This window comes from Protopterus annectens, chromosome 2.part1 (assembly GCF_019279795.1).
Source record: "Protopterus annectens isolate FY-2018-M chromosome 2.part1, PAN1.0, whole genome shotgun sequence".
Lineage (NCBI taxonomy): Eukaryota > Metazoa > Chordata > Ceratodontiformes > Protopteridae > Protopterus > Protopterus annectens.
Genome location: NC_056729.1, coordinates 14,375,545 through 14,391,872, shown reverse-complemented (window position 1 = coordinate 14,391,872; position 16,328 = coordinate 14,375,545). Strand labels below are relative to the sequence as shown.

The 16,328-nt window shown below is 38.0% G+C and overlaps 1 protein-coding gene across 1 annotated transcript in view; it reads left to right on the top strand.

Moving 5' to 3' along the window:
- The window catches only part of LOC122794730 (catenin alpha-2-like), a 2,759,516-nt gene that overhangs the window by 2,025,894 nt on the left and 717,294 nt on the right, over nt 1-16,328 (top strand). Inside the window, exon 4 of the mRNA XM_044063375.1 lies at nt 4,682-4,848. Coding sequence (XP_043919310.1) covers nt 4,682-4,848 — 167 coding nt within the window. The remainder of the gene's footprint in view (nt 1-4,681; nt 4,849-16,328) is intronic.

Below are 16,328 nucleotides of genomic sequence, written 5' to 3'. Positions count from 1 at the left end.
CCTTTTATTAGAAAACAAGTAACGTAAAACACTAAAAAGCGTTTTTCGTTTAGCACAGTGTCTAAACTTCTTCAGACAAACACTGGCGCTCCCAACAGCCTGTGTTTAAATAGTGAGTTGGTAATGATGTCATAATTCTTTAATTCAATTACACAAATTGATATAACTTAATTAGAAGACCTGACTCTGTCTCCTAAGTACACAAGACTTAAAAAGAACGTTCAAAACGTTTGATTGTTCTCCATACACATTTTAAATGTAAACCAACAACAAAAGCAAGTACAATACCAAGCTCTTATTTCATATAAATTCTAGAAAAACAAGTCAAGCCTACATAAAAAAAAAAAAGTTTGGAAGCCTATTCAACAACTCAAAAGGCTGTCATTACTTTGAAAGTAATTAATTGATACAAAATACATACAGTTTCATTTTCGTATTAGTTTTGCATCCCTGTATCAAAAAATATATCAATCCAACTAATAATTTCTCTAACATAAGTGTGAATTTAAAATCTTTAAAAAGTATATAAATGAGTGTATGCAAGTAAATACATAAAACATGTATACTACATTACAGAAAGTGACTTCAAGCAATTCTACTGCTACTATCTACCTATCTGTGTGTTCCATTAAATAGTCTCCCTACACTGTAATGTTGCCTATTTACATTTCCAACTAGTGGTTGTGATAGTTTTACCTCAAAAATTGGTGTATAATAGAGGTAAACATTAAAGAGCCACATAAATTCTAATTATTTAAATCCATAATCTGTTTACCTAAGTAAACTTCTAAGTTTCAATATGCAAGTAATGGAGCATACCTTGTTTAACCCTGGGTCCCTACAAGCCATTAAGCAGAGTTGCCAACTTAACTCTTTCTTTTCCAACTGTAATCTCAACAGATTTTCATTTTTCAAGTTCAGGGTATTCACTTGAACTTGATCAATGACCATAAATTTAAATGTGTGACTTGTATTTAATATACAATGTCTCGCAAGGGCATTCTCCTCTTTGTTTTTCTTGATGGCATAAGTGTGTTCGTACACTCTATCTCTAAGACGTCTGTCTGTTTTCCCTATGTAGAATGACGGACACTGTTCACACTGGGCTAAATATACTACTCTCTTACTATTACAGTTGTACGTGTTTTTAATAAAGTAAGTTTCTTTCCTGATAGTGAATTTATCAACAGTCGCTAAATGGACACAGTACCTACATGAACCACATTTTTGGTACCTCCCTTCTCTTTGTTGACTTTCAATTTCCTTTCTAGTAGTTCTTTCATATTTGTGCCTCTCCTGTATGTAATAATGGGGCTGTAATTAAGGGTTTGTGTCACCTCTTTGTCCAGTGATAAACAAGACCAATATTTTCTAACTATTTTACAAATTTCAGGTGCTTCTGGGCAGAAGGTGAATATAAATGCTGTAGTAAAATTCTTGTTGTTTTCTGTTGTTACAACGGAGAGTGTTTCTAAGTCGTCAATGTTGTTCACGCTCATACCTTGTGCCTCAAGGTTGTCAACTTGGTACGTAAAATCAGTCACAAGTTGTGTATTCAGGATGGCTTTATAAAATCCTTTTCTCCTTTTCAAAATAACCTCTTTAAAAATTCCTTCCAAAAATGAACCAGGATAACCCCTGTGTGAAAACATCAAATGTAAGTTTTCACACTCCGTGTCAAAATCTTCGTCTAATGTAATCGTTTTAGCTGCCCTCACAAGTTGCCCCTTCACCACAGATTTCTTTTGGTGAAGGGGGTGTAGACTAGAAAAATGAAGATAGGTGTTAGAAAAAGTACTTTTTCTATGAATTTTTGAAATATATCCTCCTGGCGTCTTGTTAAGTTCAACATCAAGAAAGCATATAGTAGTTTTTTTGAAGTTCATACTGAACTTTAAGAAACCTGTAGTAGAGTTGAAATACTCAACTAGTTCTTTTGCTTCTTCTTCTTGTCCCTTTAATAAAATAAAGATATCGTCCAAGTATCTTCTATACATGTAAATGTTGGTGTTCCGAGTCCTATTTAAGACATGGGTAGTCTCCCAGTGGGCCAATACTAGGTTAGCAAAACTTGCGCCCACTGGTGACCCCATTGCTACACCAATTTTTTTGTAGGAAGAGCTTGTCCTCGAAAGAGACAAAATTATTCTTTAGAATAATATCTAGTAACTGTTCTACAAGGTTACATTCATCACTTGTGGCTCCCTTAGACCCAATAAATTCAACTACCCATTGAGTGCCCAAGTCTTGAGGGATGCATGAGTAATTTGCAAAACAGTTAGAAAATATTGGTCTTGTTTATCACTGGACAAAGAGGTGAGACAAATCCTTAACTACAGCCCCATTATTATATACAGGAGAGGCACAAATATGAAAGAACTACTAGAAAGGAAACCGAAAGTAAACAAAGAAAAGGGAGGTACCAAAAAATGTGGTTCATGTAGGTACTGTGTCCATATAGCGACTGTTGATAAATTCACTATCAGGAAAGAAACCTATTTTATTAAAAACACTTACAACTGTAATAGTAAGAGAGTAGTATATTTAGCCCAGTGTGAACAGTGTCCGTCATTCTACATAGGGAAAACAGACAGACGTCTCAGAGATAGAGTGTACGAACACACTTATGCCATCAAGAAAAACAAAGAGGAAAATGCTCTTGCGAGACATTGTATATTAAATACAAGTCACACATTTAAATTTATGGTCATTGATCAAGTTCAAGTGAATACCCTGAACTTGAAAAATGAAAATCTGTTGAGATTACAGTTGGAAAAGAAAGAGTTAAGTTGGCAACTCTGCTTAATGGCTTGTAGGGACCCAGGGCTAAACGAGGTATGCTCCATTACTTGCATATTGAAACTTAGAAGTTTACTTAGGTAAACAGATTATGGGTTTAAATAATTAGAATTTATGTGGCTCTTTAATGTTTACCTCTATTATACACCGATTTATGAGGTAAAACTATCACAACCACTAGTTGGAAATGTAAATAGGCAACATTACAGTGTAGGGAGACTATTTAATAGAACACACAGATAGGTAGATAGTAGCAGTAGAATTGCTTGAAGTCACTTTCTGTAATGTAGTATACATGTTTTATGTATTTACTTGTTTACACTCATTTATATACTTTTTAAAGATTTTAAAGATTTTAAATTCACACTTATATTAGAGAAATTATTAGTTGGATTGATATATTTTTTGATACAGGGATGCAAAACTAATACGAAAACGAAACTGTATGTATTTTGTATCAATTAATTACTTTCAAAGTAATGACAGCCTTTTGAGTTGTTGAATAGGCTTCCAAACTTTTTTTTTTTTTATGTAGGCTTGACTTGTTTTTCTAGAATTTATATGAAATAAGAGCTTGGTATTGTACTTGCTTTTGTTGTTGGTTTACATTTAAAATGTGTATGGAGAACAGTCGAACGTTTTGAACGTTCTTTTTAAGTCTTGTGTGCTTAGGAGACAGAGTCAGGTCTTCTAATTAAGTTATATCAATTTGTGTAATTGAATTAAAGAATAATGACATCATTACCAACTCACTATTTAAACACAGGCTGTTGGGAGCGCCAGTGTTTGTCTGAAGAAGTTTAGACACTGTGCTAAACGAAAAATGCTTTTTAGTGTTTTACGTTACTTGTTTTCTAATAAAAGGATTGTTCGTTTATTCCATCTCGTTTTGTGGATATTACTTGAAGAAGTGCCACCTTACATGCGCTTTGGTACCAAAACCCCAAAATCAGCTGTTGAAACTGTAATGCACACCTTACTCAGTCTACTCAGTCTTCAAAACAAATTGTTCCCACTAATCTTCAGACTTTTTAAACAGAAATCTACAGAATGACTTACCAAGAAAGTGTAACACCTTATAAATCTGTGAGACTAAGCCTGGCATAACTAGAAACAAAACCCCTCATCTTCCATCTGGGGAAAAAAATCACAACTCCATGTAACCAAGCTAAACAAGTCATTAGAAGACGCACAGTAAAATCACTCACTACAAACAAGTGTCTCTACATTACTTTCTCAAAAGAATTATGACAGGAAGTGAACCTTCTCGTTGGTCACAAAACTCTGAGCTGTAGCACATCACCAGACTCCATCCTTTGCCCTAAAAATAAACCTATCACAGATTTTCCCAGGAATTTAGCAACCTCCCTACTGCCACTCAGAACTTTCCTCCTCCTCTCAACTCTTATCTTCCTCCTTTCTACTTCAAACAAATCTAGCCCAAAGAAATTGCACTCCTGCTAGAAAAAAAACCTCTAGATAGCGCCACAAACTCTGATAATTTAACCCCATGATTTATATACTACTGCATAGAGTACATACTCCCTTAACTTCATATTTATAACTATAATAGTGCTGGATTTACAGTACACCTTTCTCACCCCTTCAGTCAGGACTTATTAAAATGTTGACACCCATATACTGTTTGATTTGTTTAATTTCCGATTAGAGTACAGACTCTCCAGAAAAAAAACATTCAGAGAATATTGCTATTCCATTTAGAGTAGTGTGCAAAAGAGATTTGTTTAACAACATCTAGCTGTTTTCCTTGCAGTATTCAACAATTAAAGGTTTAAGTGTTGGCAGTTGTATGGATTTTGGTGTCTTGCATAACACTACAACTCATTTTTTATGTCTTGTCTGTCTTGTTTTTGCTTCTTAGGTGAAACAATGAGAGTTGCCTCATCTGAGTTTGCAGATGATCCCTGTTCTTCAGTGAAACGTGGAACCATGGTTAGAGCAGCTCGAGCGTTGCTGTCTGCTGTGACTCGTCTTCTAATTCTGGCTGATATGGCTGATGTCATGAGGCTTCTTGCACACCTAAAGATTGTAAGGATATATTACTAATTATCTTTACTGTACAGACCACGTGATTTATAACAGAAATGTATACTTTTGACAGTACACGCTTCAAATGTTACCTTAGAAAAATGTTAATGCATGGATTCAGCAAGGATTTACCTTTCTTCCAAAGATGCACTCTTTACATTGATATGTTGAACATGTTGTATAGAAATCTGTTGTGCAATTGATGCTGCAATATCTGCTGTAAAGGCAGACAAAATGATGTACACTGAGGTAAAACCAAAACTTGCCGAGGGTTGTGCTTCCTAATGGTGTAATGCATGGGTTGGTTAGTGTCATTGCTCAATTAATGCAACAAACGAGATTGTATTGATTTTTAGCAAAACAGATGCATACAGCTCTGTCTGCATGTTGAGAATAGTTTGTGTTTTCAGTTTTATTAACCTCGTTGCCTGGACAAATAATACAGTAAGCAGGCAATTGCTGTTTCTGCTGTGAATTATTTTTGCCTTTTGAATATAAATTATGATAACTTCAGCAATTATTCTTCAGTCTCTGAGGTGGATTCTTAAGTCTATGGGGTTGGCTGTCTTCCTAATAACTTCTTAAGCACATAGTAACATAATGTGCATACCAGAAAATATTAAATTAGAAAAATGCTGATACTCTGATCTCCTTTTAATTGCATTGGCATCATGATTCCGGTTCAGAAGAGAAAAGTTGTCTGGAACCTGAAAATGATCATTTGCACTGTTTTGCAGTCACAAAATATGAAGATCTAGGTGCCATGTAAGTGGATGATCACTCTGATTTCAAGTATGAGAGACCCACTTGTTTGTGATTTTAAACCTAAGGCTTCTGTTTCCTGGGTTATGTTAAACGAGCTTGAATCATCTGCCAACGTGCCTCTCAACTGTACAGATTTTTGCAGAATGTCCAGATTTGTCTCATATTTTTGGTCTGTTCCTCATAAAACTTGTTTTTTGAAAAGTTACTGGGATGAGTCAAGTCTACGGATTAAAGTCACTAAATAATGACCATGTAGTTGAGTTTCAGACTCCATATCCTTCAGCAAAATGCACACTAACACAAATCCTGTTATTCTAACAACTTTCTAAGTTTACAACAACGTTTAAAATGTGTCTCTATTTTTGGGCCTTTGTCCTCCCATTATGTCTGGCTTTGTCCAGATTTCTTGTGCTAAGATGTTGAGAGGTATGTCTGCCAAATCCAACAAATCAAGAGTATGTTTGACAACTCTGTGAGTGAAAAATAAGTGCTGCATGTTGCTGGATTTTTCTGAGTTCTGCAGATTATTTAGCATAGTAGGAGCTATTTGTATAATGTTCAACAATGAAGTTTTGAGTGGGAGAGGTAGCATGCTGACCTACAGGAGTGCATGTCCTGTATGTGCGATTCCTTGGATAGGCTGAATCACACAGTGGTCTGTGCATTGTCTTTTCTGGCTCATCTTATAGGGTCAAGAGACTGTCCTCACAACTGGTCATCTGTTACATCCATGAATGTTAGCCAGCATGGCCGTGGACATGTGAAATCCTGCTTCTGCAGTGCTAGCACTTCCATAGCAACATATGTTGACAGGCATCTACTCCCAGAGAGGGCATCCTCCTGTCATGGCCAATCATCATGCTGCACATCTTCTAGCAGACATCGGTTGAGGTCTCATAGCGCACCAGCATCCTGCCAGAGTTGTGGTACAGCCAGCTGTTATGGGCAAGGGCATTCACAGAAATTCGAGCCCTTTGTCATGTGTGCCTTGGACCTGTCCAGTAAGTAGAGCTGCAGTGACTGCTGAGGCTGTGTCCCTGTAGACACACACACACACACACACACACACACACACACACACACACACTAAACCTGGTCCTTCTTGCCATTAAACTCTCACCCCGTATCAGTTCTGGCAGCTCCCATAAAAGCATGTTTTCTTTTTATAAACATCAACACTCACACTCGCATATGTCCTTGTGAAAGACGCACACTCCTGTACTCTCTTCCCCACCTGTGCAGATGATAACTCTACCATATCCTTCAAGCTTTGTGCATCAGACATAGACAACCCATGTAACAGCTTGGCCCTCATATGGATAAGCACAGCCTGGTGTTGACTTTGCTTGCATCATCTTTACTGTGATATATCTGCATAGCTCTTGTATAGTAGTAGTGTTGTAAAGCTTTGTGCACTATACTGCCCTTTTATTAGTGCCACGACATACCATGCCTGCCTCCATCTGACATGATCATCCACTGCTGCTGGCTCCTCCTCTAACTCCTCATCTGTCTCTGCTTCTGCTTCCTTTTGTTCTGGGAACTGTTGGCTCTGGAAGAGTAATATTGTGTAACACTGCACACGCAATCAGCATTTTGGCACATGTGGCAAGGTTATACTGCAGAGCACCACTGGATGAATCGGACAGCGAAAGTATGCCTTCAGCAGCTCAGACATGAACAGTAATGTTTATCATGTGCGATAGTGCATGGTTGTACCCTTTGTTTGATTATGGTGGTTTCTGGTGGGTGTCATGAGCCAGGAATCCAGGGCATATCTGGCATCACCAACAGGATGCCTCGATGAATACCTCTCACCCTTTTGGCACAAGAAATCTGGACAAAGCCTAAAATAATGGAGGGACAAAGGCCCCAAGATAGGGACAGATTTTATATATTGCACTTATAATGTTAGAATGTTGCAAACATATCAGCTTTTGTGTTAGAAAGCATTTTCTGAAGGCTATGAAGTCTGAAACACAAATATATGCTATTATTTAGTGACTTCAATCTATAGTTGTTTGCTAGAAAAACACAGATGCTATGAGGAACAGACCAAAAGTATGAGGCAAAAATTTGGAAATTATGTGAAAATCTAGACGGTTGAGAGGCATGCCCCTGTGGGAAGTCGCCTCTTGAAAAATTGTTGGCAAAGGTCATATGTGCCATATGTGGGAATTGTGAAAACTGCCTGGGTGATCTGCACACACATTGTAGATGATACCTTTCACATTACAGACCATCTGACAGTGGAGTGATACTCTTTGGAGATTCATGTACTTCCTTATCAGTTCACTGGATAGGGATACTATTTTAATGTGGGTGTAGATTACGGGTCCCTGTTACTTAGGCAAAATGGGTTATATCATAGAAATCCAGCATGGTGTTGGCTGTCTCCTCTAGGGTATGTGGGAACTACATACACTCCCTCACATGCTGAAGCATGGCATAGAGAAACTGATGGACTATTCTCAAGAAAGATGCCTGAGATACTTCCACTGTGACCCAGAAGGTAACTGAAACGTCCCTGTAGCTAACACACATAAAATCACTCAACCTTAGTATCCATTGGGATAAGTATTCCATAACTCCGACTGGCTTGCAGACATTGACTCATTTCCATGATTTTTTTGCATTGTGTCCTTGTCAGCATGGCTGTGGTCCACTGTGTCTGTCATGGGAGAAATAAAATGTTAAGCTTGGTTAGATGACCCTGTGCCTTTGGGGCAAAGTTGCATACCATTATTGCAAAGCAGCTGCAGATAAGAAATTGCAATGAGTGCAGCAACCCCTTAACATAATTCCAAAAACTCCTCCTCCTGAGCATGGGCATATGTTAGAGTTCAAATATAAAGTGAATGTAGCTCTACTATATGGCTTTTAAATGTTTTGAATCAGTATACCATCTTGTTCTGCTTTATCATCATACATGGCTCCTCATTATATAATCATTAGTGTATAGCATGCATGACTACATAGTCACATCACATATCTGGATTTTGTAGGTTTAAATTTAATGATTGAAGAATGCTTGCTCACCTCCACAGTGTTCAAAAGGAAATGTTGCAAACACTATAAAAATACAGAATTTTTTTTTTTTTTTGGTACATGGCCAGCCCCCACTGCACTCTCCATGCCAGGGGCTCCACCCCAACACCCGCTAAATTATATATACAGACTACATGGTTGTACTGCAGTGGAGGAAAAGAGAAAAAAATCTCAGAAAAGCACTCCACTGGCTCGCATAATATAACACATTGTAATGAAACTCAATGTGATATTAAATTTTCTCACATAAGTCCAGTTGTCCATCAATCAATGCAGCTACCTAGTGCTCTGTGCTGGTTTGCAGAATTGCACACACTTCATCTTTCAAATTTGGTTAGTGTGAAAGAGTTAGTGTTCTGAAGTTGACCATTGTTTTGAAATGTTTGCTGCACATTCATTAGCTTGCCTATGAGAGGAAGTAAATAAAAAACACTGTACTTTTCACAACTATGTATGCACATCTTCTGCCTTTGTGTCCAAGATGGAAAAAAATCAGTTGTTTGAATGAGATTCATATGCTGCCTTTTTGTAGTTTTCTTTCCTTGTTGAATGATAAACAGGTGAACTAATCACAGTACAGAATCCAAACGTTACATTCCTTCTTCCTGTCATTTGCTCTCACCCATTCCATCCCACTTCTCATCTATACCCTCTCTTTTTCATTCTTTCTTACCGTCTTTCTTTTCCTGTCCCATAATACTTTCAAGAAAAAAATTGATTAGATAAATTTTTTTCCTGACACTTAAGCAGTCCACTCTAACATTTTAAAATGCTCTACTTTTACATTTATGCAGGAAACACATTGTGCGAAGATTATAGTAATTACCTTAATCTAGAGAGTGTATGACATCCATTGTTACAAATGTATAAGGGCAAAACCAAATTAATCTGTACAGGAAAGGTATTGTAAACTATGCAGTAACAGATCAAGGATAAAAAGCAAACTTTGTATCAAATATAAGTTTCTGGATAGTAATATAGGATAAATATAATGAAATCACAGTATGAACAAATTTAATTATAATTTTCCTACAAATAAATTAGATGTGTCATAATCATTAACTGGCCAATTCTAAAGTGAAAGCAAACTGTCTAACATTCCCAAATCAAGTAATCTTGTGCTTCTCATATAGGTGTCCTTTTAACGTCTCAATTAGTGAAAGCTTGGCTAAAGTAGTAAATATCATTTAGAAGGCAAGGGTAGTTTTACAGAAGTTTTTTTTTCGTATGTGGCTAGTGAAAATTAAAGCCTTTTAATCTCAATGGTGGCATTACTGTTACGGTAATATGAAGATTTGTGTAGTTATAGTTTATTTGCTAGTGGTAACGCAGGTAGAAAACTGGACCTAGTAGAAATTGAAGGCCATTTTGTTCTTTGACTAAATGTGAAGTGATGTTCAGTGATGCTGACAATGTTGATAAATCTTACAATTTTATTAGTACTATGACCCAATAAAAGGGCTATAATTGGTAGTGTGTGTCCAATTATTGGGAATAAAACCACAATTGCTGTAGCATACCAAACATTTGAGGTGAGTAAATGAGACACATTGTGTCCCAGTGTAACTTAGTACCTTAGTGGTAGAACTTCCATTGTAATTATGAAAGGAAGGAATGCCATCTAATGGTTATCCAGATATCTTTGATGTTTTGTAAATGGCAGTACCATACCTAATGGATCAGTAATACTAGGTGAAGAAACCGTAGCCTATCTAACCATACCAAAAATCATTACTGTAAATTTGCTAGTGTTGATAATTATTTTGTTTTTGGTAAGCCTCTTTCAAATTGAGGCAAAGTCATTTTATAGCACTAAAGTTACATGAGATGAGAACTTAGTAGCAGGTATACTGTGCCATCTGCATACATACTAATAATGTTCAGGCTAGGTACATCTCATGGAAAATTGTTTATATAGAGTGAAACCAGTACTGACCCAAGTACTGAAACTTGTGGATCACCATTAGATAAGGAACCGTAGCAGAGCAGGAATATACACTAGCGGCTGTAGAAAATATTCTAACCATATGATTAATTATTGAGAAAATACATAGTAAATAACTATTTATAAGTAAGATGTAGTTGATAGTTTCATATGTCCAAAAATGGCTCCAATTAAAAAAAATCTCCATGTTGAAGTATATTTCAGAGGTTAAAATGTAAATAGCGGTATGATTATTATATTTTGGTTAAAAAAAAATGTATGTTGGTTAAAAAATAATAATTTTGTGTATATTTGAGCATTTGCTTGAAGATAACTCTTCTGAAAATCTTTGCTTAATAGACCAAGATTGGTAATAGTCCTGTAGTCTGTGACCTACATAGGATGAGGAAATATTGCCTGCTACTCATAAACCTCATGTAACTTACCAGTTTGAATGTGCCGATGGCTTAATGCTTTATTTGTCATTTTGTTTTGTCTGCACCACACCTGCCAAAAAGCCACTGTCACAGTTATTTAACTCACTCGACTTATGGTGTAAGAGCATGGATATGGCATTTCTGTCATTTAGCTGTTTGCAAAATTCTAAGGGATGGGTCTGCAGTAGGACCAGGCAAGGTCATTGCCATCCTGTCCTGTGAATGGTGTTACCCCCATGGCTCCTCATAGGTAAAGGTCTTCTTCAGTCTTGATACAAGACCCAACCTCCCCCGGGGTGGAGGTGAGCAAGCTCAGCCTCATCATTCCTCTGCCTTCCTTAACCACCTCCTGCAGTGTCCAGGTTGGTAACGTGATCCATGTCATGTGGATCATAATCAGGGCTACATGTCTGTACTTCGTGGGGGTGTTTTAATTTCTACTCTTACATTTTATTGACTACATACCTTTAATTATCATTAGCCAACATCACTCTATGACGTATAGTTGTTTTCAGTTGCATTGGCAGATGGGCAACACTGTGAGCTTCTGGGGAATGAAGGAAGGGAAGGAGTTTGATTTGCATGCAAACATTTGATTTTGATTAGTTTTTATGATGGGCAGTTTCTCTGCAGCCTCCCACAAGAAATAATGCTGCTTCCACCATGTGGTGAAAATTCTGTTTGTATATCTTTCTTTCTAAGAACTATCAGACATCTACTGTTTCAGGAAATTTATTTATTGAGTAGGTTGGCAAGTTTAATCTAAATACATTTTTCTGTGATGAGTCAGGAATAAAGACGGCACATAACTCTTTTTTTAGAATTAATCTACAATTCTCCTGTATCTTGTGAACATTAGATCATATCTCATTACCAAATAAGGAATGAGTTATGCCGTACTATACAAGAACATGTATACATAACATAAATATGCCAATTTCTTTTTGTAATTACTGTTTTTGTATATGTTTCAAACATTTCTTTGTCTTGTCCTGTTGTTGCATATTTTCTTTTACTATAAATCTATTTCCTGCTGCTTGCTTTTTACTGTATGTGATGGCCTCTGTACTCTGGGCCAGTAATCAAGGAGCCTCAATCCTCATGACTGACACTGGTGAGAGACAGGCACTAAAAACAGGAATGGATTTACACAATATTTTTCAGATGCAGCTCTATGCATCAAACACAATTTCCCCCAAGAGCAGTTGGGGAAAATGCTCCAGACCTGGAATTGGACTCCGTCTCTCCAGATCCCAAACAAAACTCACTTCTGGGCACTGTGTCCCAATTCCAAGTAGCTGACACACGCACACCTGGGTATTTGATTTTCACACACACACACGCGCACACACACACACACACACATACACACACACACACACACACACACACACACACACACACACACTCTCTCTCTCTCTCATACTCCTGGGAAAGACTGGCACAGATTTACTAGCTGTACCCCCCCCCTCTGCCTAGGTTATAAGGTAACCACAGTGCAACCAGTCAGCCACTCTAAGGGTATCCAGTTATACTGAGTAAAATACAAGGGTATCCAATTATACTGAGTAAAATAATAAATGTTTGAGTTTAACCAAAGCAGCAAGGCTTTTCAGAGTGGCCAAGGCATCATTAAAATAAGCACAAGTACTCTCAAGATGTTTAAAGTATTCATTAAAAGACCAGCCACAATGCAGGGTATAAAAATATTTAAAAAAATAGAAAACAGGAGAATACTAAATATCCAAGTACAATAAACACCAGAGTTTCAATCACAGCAGAAATAAAAATAACACAGCTGGACAGATTCAAACAGATGCACAAAAACAATACTTAACTAATCTCAACTTATTTCCTGACTGTCTAAAGAATAACTTTTCCCTTCTTCTTCTTTCGGCTGCTCCCATTAGGGGTCGCCACAGCAGATCAACCATTTCCATTTCTTCCTGTCCTCTGCATCTTGCTCTGTCACACCAACCATCTGCATGTCCTCTCTCACCACCTCCATAAACCTTATCTTAGGCCTCCCTCTTTTCCTGTTACCTGGCAGCTTCATCCTTAGCATATTTTTCCCAATATACTCTGCATCCCTCCTCAGCACACGTCCAAACCAAAGTAATCTTGCCTCTCTGGCTTTATCTCCAAACCTTCCAACCTGGGCTGACCTTCTAATATACTTATTCCTAATCCTGTCTATCCTCATCACACCCAGTGCAAATCTTAACATCTTCAACTCTGCCACGTCAAGCTCTGACTCCTGCCTTTTTGTCAATGCCACTGTCTCCAACCCATATAACATAGCTGGTCTCACTACCCTCTTGTAGACCTTCCCTTTCACTCTTACTGGTACTCGTTTGTCACAAATCACTCCTGACACTCTTCTCCACCCACTCCATCCTGTCTGTACTCTCTTCTTCACCTCTCTTCCACACTCACCATTACACTGAACTGTTGATCCCAAGTACCTAAACTCATCCACCTTCCCCACCTGTACTCCCTGCATCCTCACCATTCCTTTATCCTCCCTCTCATTCACACACATATATTCTGTCTTAATCCTGCTGAACTTCATTCCTCTTCTCTCTAGAGCATATCTCCACCTCTCCAGGGTCTCCTCCATCTGTTCCCTACTCTCACTACAGATCACAATGTCATCTGTAAACATCATAGTCCACGGGGACTCCTGTCTGATCTCGTCTGTCAACCTGTCCATCACCATTGCAAATAAGAAAGGGCTCAGAGCTGATCCTTGATGTAATCCCACCTCCACCTTAAACACATCCGTCACTCCCACCGCAGACCTCACCACTGTCACACTACCCTCGTACATATCCTGTACCACACTTACATACTTCTCTGACACTACCGACTTCATCATGCACTACCACAACTCCTGTCTAGGCACCCTGTCATATGCTTTCTCTAAATCCACAAAAACACAATGCAACTCCTTCTGACCTTCTCTGTACTTCTCCATCAACACTCTCAAAGCAAACATCGCATCTGTAGTGCTCTTTCTTGGCATGAAACCATACTGCTGATCACTAATCATCACCTCCCTTCTTAACCTAGCTTCCACTACTCTTTCCCATAACTTCATGCTGTGACTGATCAGTTTAATCCCTCTGTAGTTACTACAGCTCTGCACATCACCCTTATTCTTAAAAATCGGTGCCAAAACACTTTTTCTCCATTCCTCAGGCATCCTCTCACTTTCCAAGATTTCATTAAACAATCTAGTTAAAAACTCCACGGCCGTTTCACCTAAACACCTCCATGCTTCCACAGGTATGTCATCTGGACCAACAGCCTTTCCGTTCTTCATCTGCTTCATAGCTATCCTTACTTCCTCCTTGATAATCCACTGCACATCATGATTCACTATCCGCACATCATCCAACCTTCTTCCCTCTCATTCTCTTCATTCATCAACCCCTCAAAGTACTCTTTCCATCTGCTCAGCACACTCTCCTCGCTTGTGAGTACGTTTCCCTCATTATCCTTTATCACCCTTACCTGCTGCACATCTTTACTAACTCGGTCCCTCTGTCTAGCCAATTGGTACAGGTCCTTTTCTTCCTCCTTAGTGTCCAACCTTTTATACAAATCTTCATACGCCTTATCCTTAGCCTTTGCCACCTCTCTCTTTGCCATGCACCTTATCTCCTTATGCTCTTGTCTACTTTCTTCATCTCTTTGACAATCCCACTTCTTCTTTGCCAACTTCTTTCTCTGTATACTCTCCTGTACTTCTTAATTCCATTAAAGAATAACTTTTCCCTAGCTGACTTAATACAGCTAGGCAAGATTAGATGCTGAGATGTTTACTTCCACAAGGCAAGGTGACAAGCTTCAAAACTAAGCTGAACTAAATGAAACTGACTGTGATAACTATCGTAGATCTTTATATCAGGTTCTTAAGAAAACAAAACAAACTGCTATGAGAGTTCCATCCTCTCAGTGCTGGTTATAGAATAACGTCGCATTTGATCACTTGACTCTGGTACAATACACACTCACTGCAACAGGTCTTAGCAAAGCACTATTTGAAAGTTATCAAACAATTTTAAAAAATGTCTACTCTTCCCTTCCAGAATTCTTTATTTAAACATATATATTTAATCTGTTATAATGACACTGTCAATATATTTTTAACACAAGCATCTGTATAAGTCAGTGTGATAGTCAAATGACACAAAATTATTTACAAAACTCCAGCTAACTATGCTAGCATATGTTACACATGCACTGCCCTAATCTGCCTGACACAGATGGCAATACCTCACATCATCACACCGTAATTTTTTGGTAAACTTGGGCCTCATCTTCACTGACCTGGCCCCCAATACCCATTGTCCATACCTGGTCTACCAGCTACTCACCATCACCCCCCGACTTTCCTTTCCCCACACTTGATTACATCTGAGGCAACTCCCCCTCATTGGACCATACGTTCCTGTAGTGAGCGAATAAGTGAGCATCCTCCCACCGTGGATGGGTACACCCATCCCTTCCCTGCTGCTCCATCAGTCATGTGAGCTACTAATCGAACCTGGGTTGGCTGGGCTATAGTCAGGGCTTTATCTCTGTATGTCACTGGAGAGGCTATTGTAACTCTGATTTTAGTGTACTTCATGGAACTTTTTTCCCCAGGCCTGCTCAAAAATTTTCAGTAACCAAAATGACAAAATACACAAATAAATAAATACTCTTAAAAGGCAGACTACATAACTTAACACTTCCTTCTGCAATTAAGAAAATGTAATGTTAGGGTACAGTCACAGACTTCGATTCAAATACTTATTTTATGGTTATGCCAAGCAAAAGAAATTGAGTGCCCTGTAGGTTTACTGTGGATGTGAACAGCAAAACTGTTTAGAATGATTCCTTTGCTCCTTGTTAATAATGTAGACTATAATTTTCTTAGTAAAACTTCACCTTTGTCCTGGACATTACTGCAAAGAAAGGGATTTGTCTCTGTTAAGTGATAACTTTTTCAGCAACAGTGTCATCAATATAGGATTACGATAAGGTCTCCAATCATAACTGTTTTTTTTATGTTTCTGAGACATGGATTCCAAGAAATTCACCTTGAAAATGAAGCTTAAGGTGTAGCTTGGCATCCATATTGAGGACACACAGTAAAGAGTTGTGGCCAGAGACTCTATCATAATTCTTTGCAGTTATCTATTTATTTATTAACATTTATTACCAGGTAAGTTTGAGTGGGTAGGAGCCCATTTTCAGAAGAGGACCACTGAGAAAATCTCCAAAGTGTTAAAAACATTTTAAGAATAATACGTTTA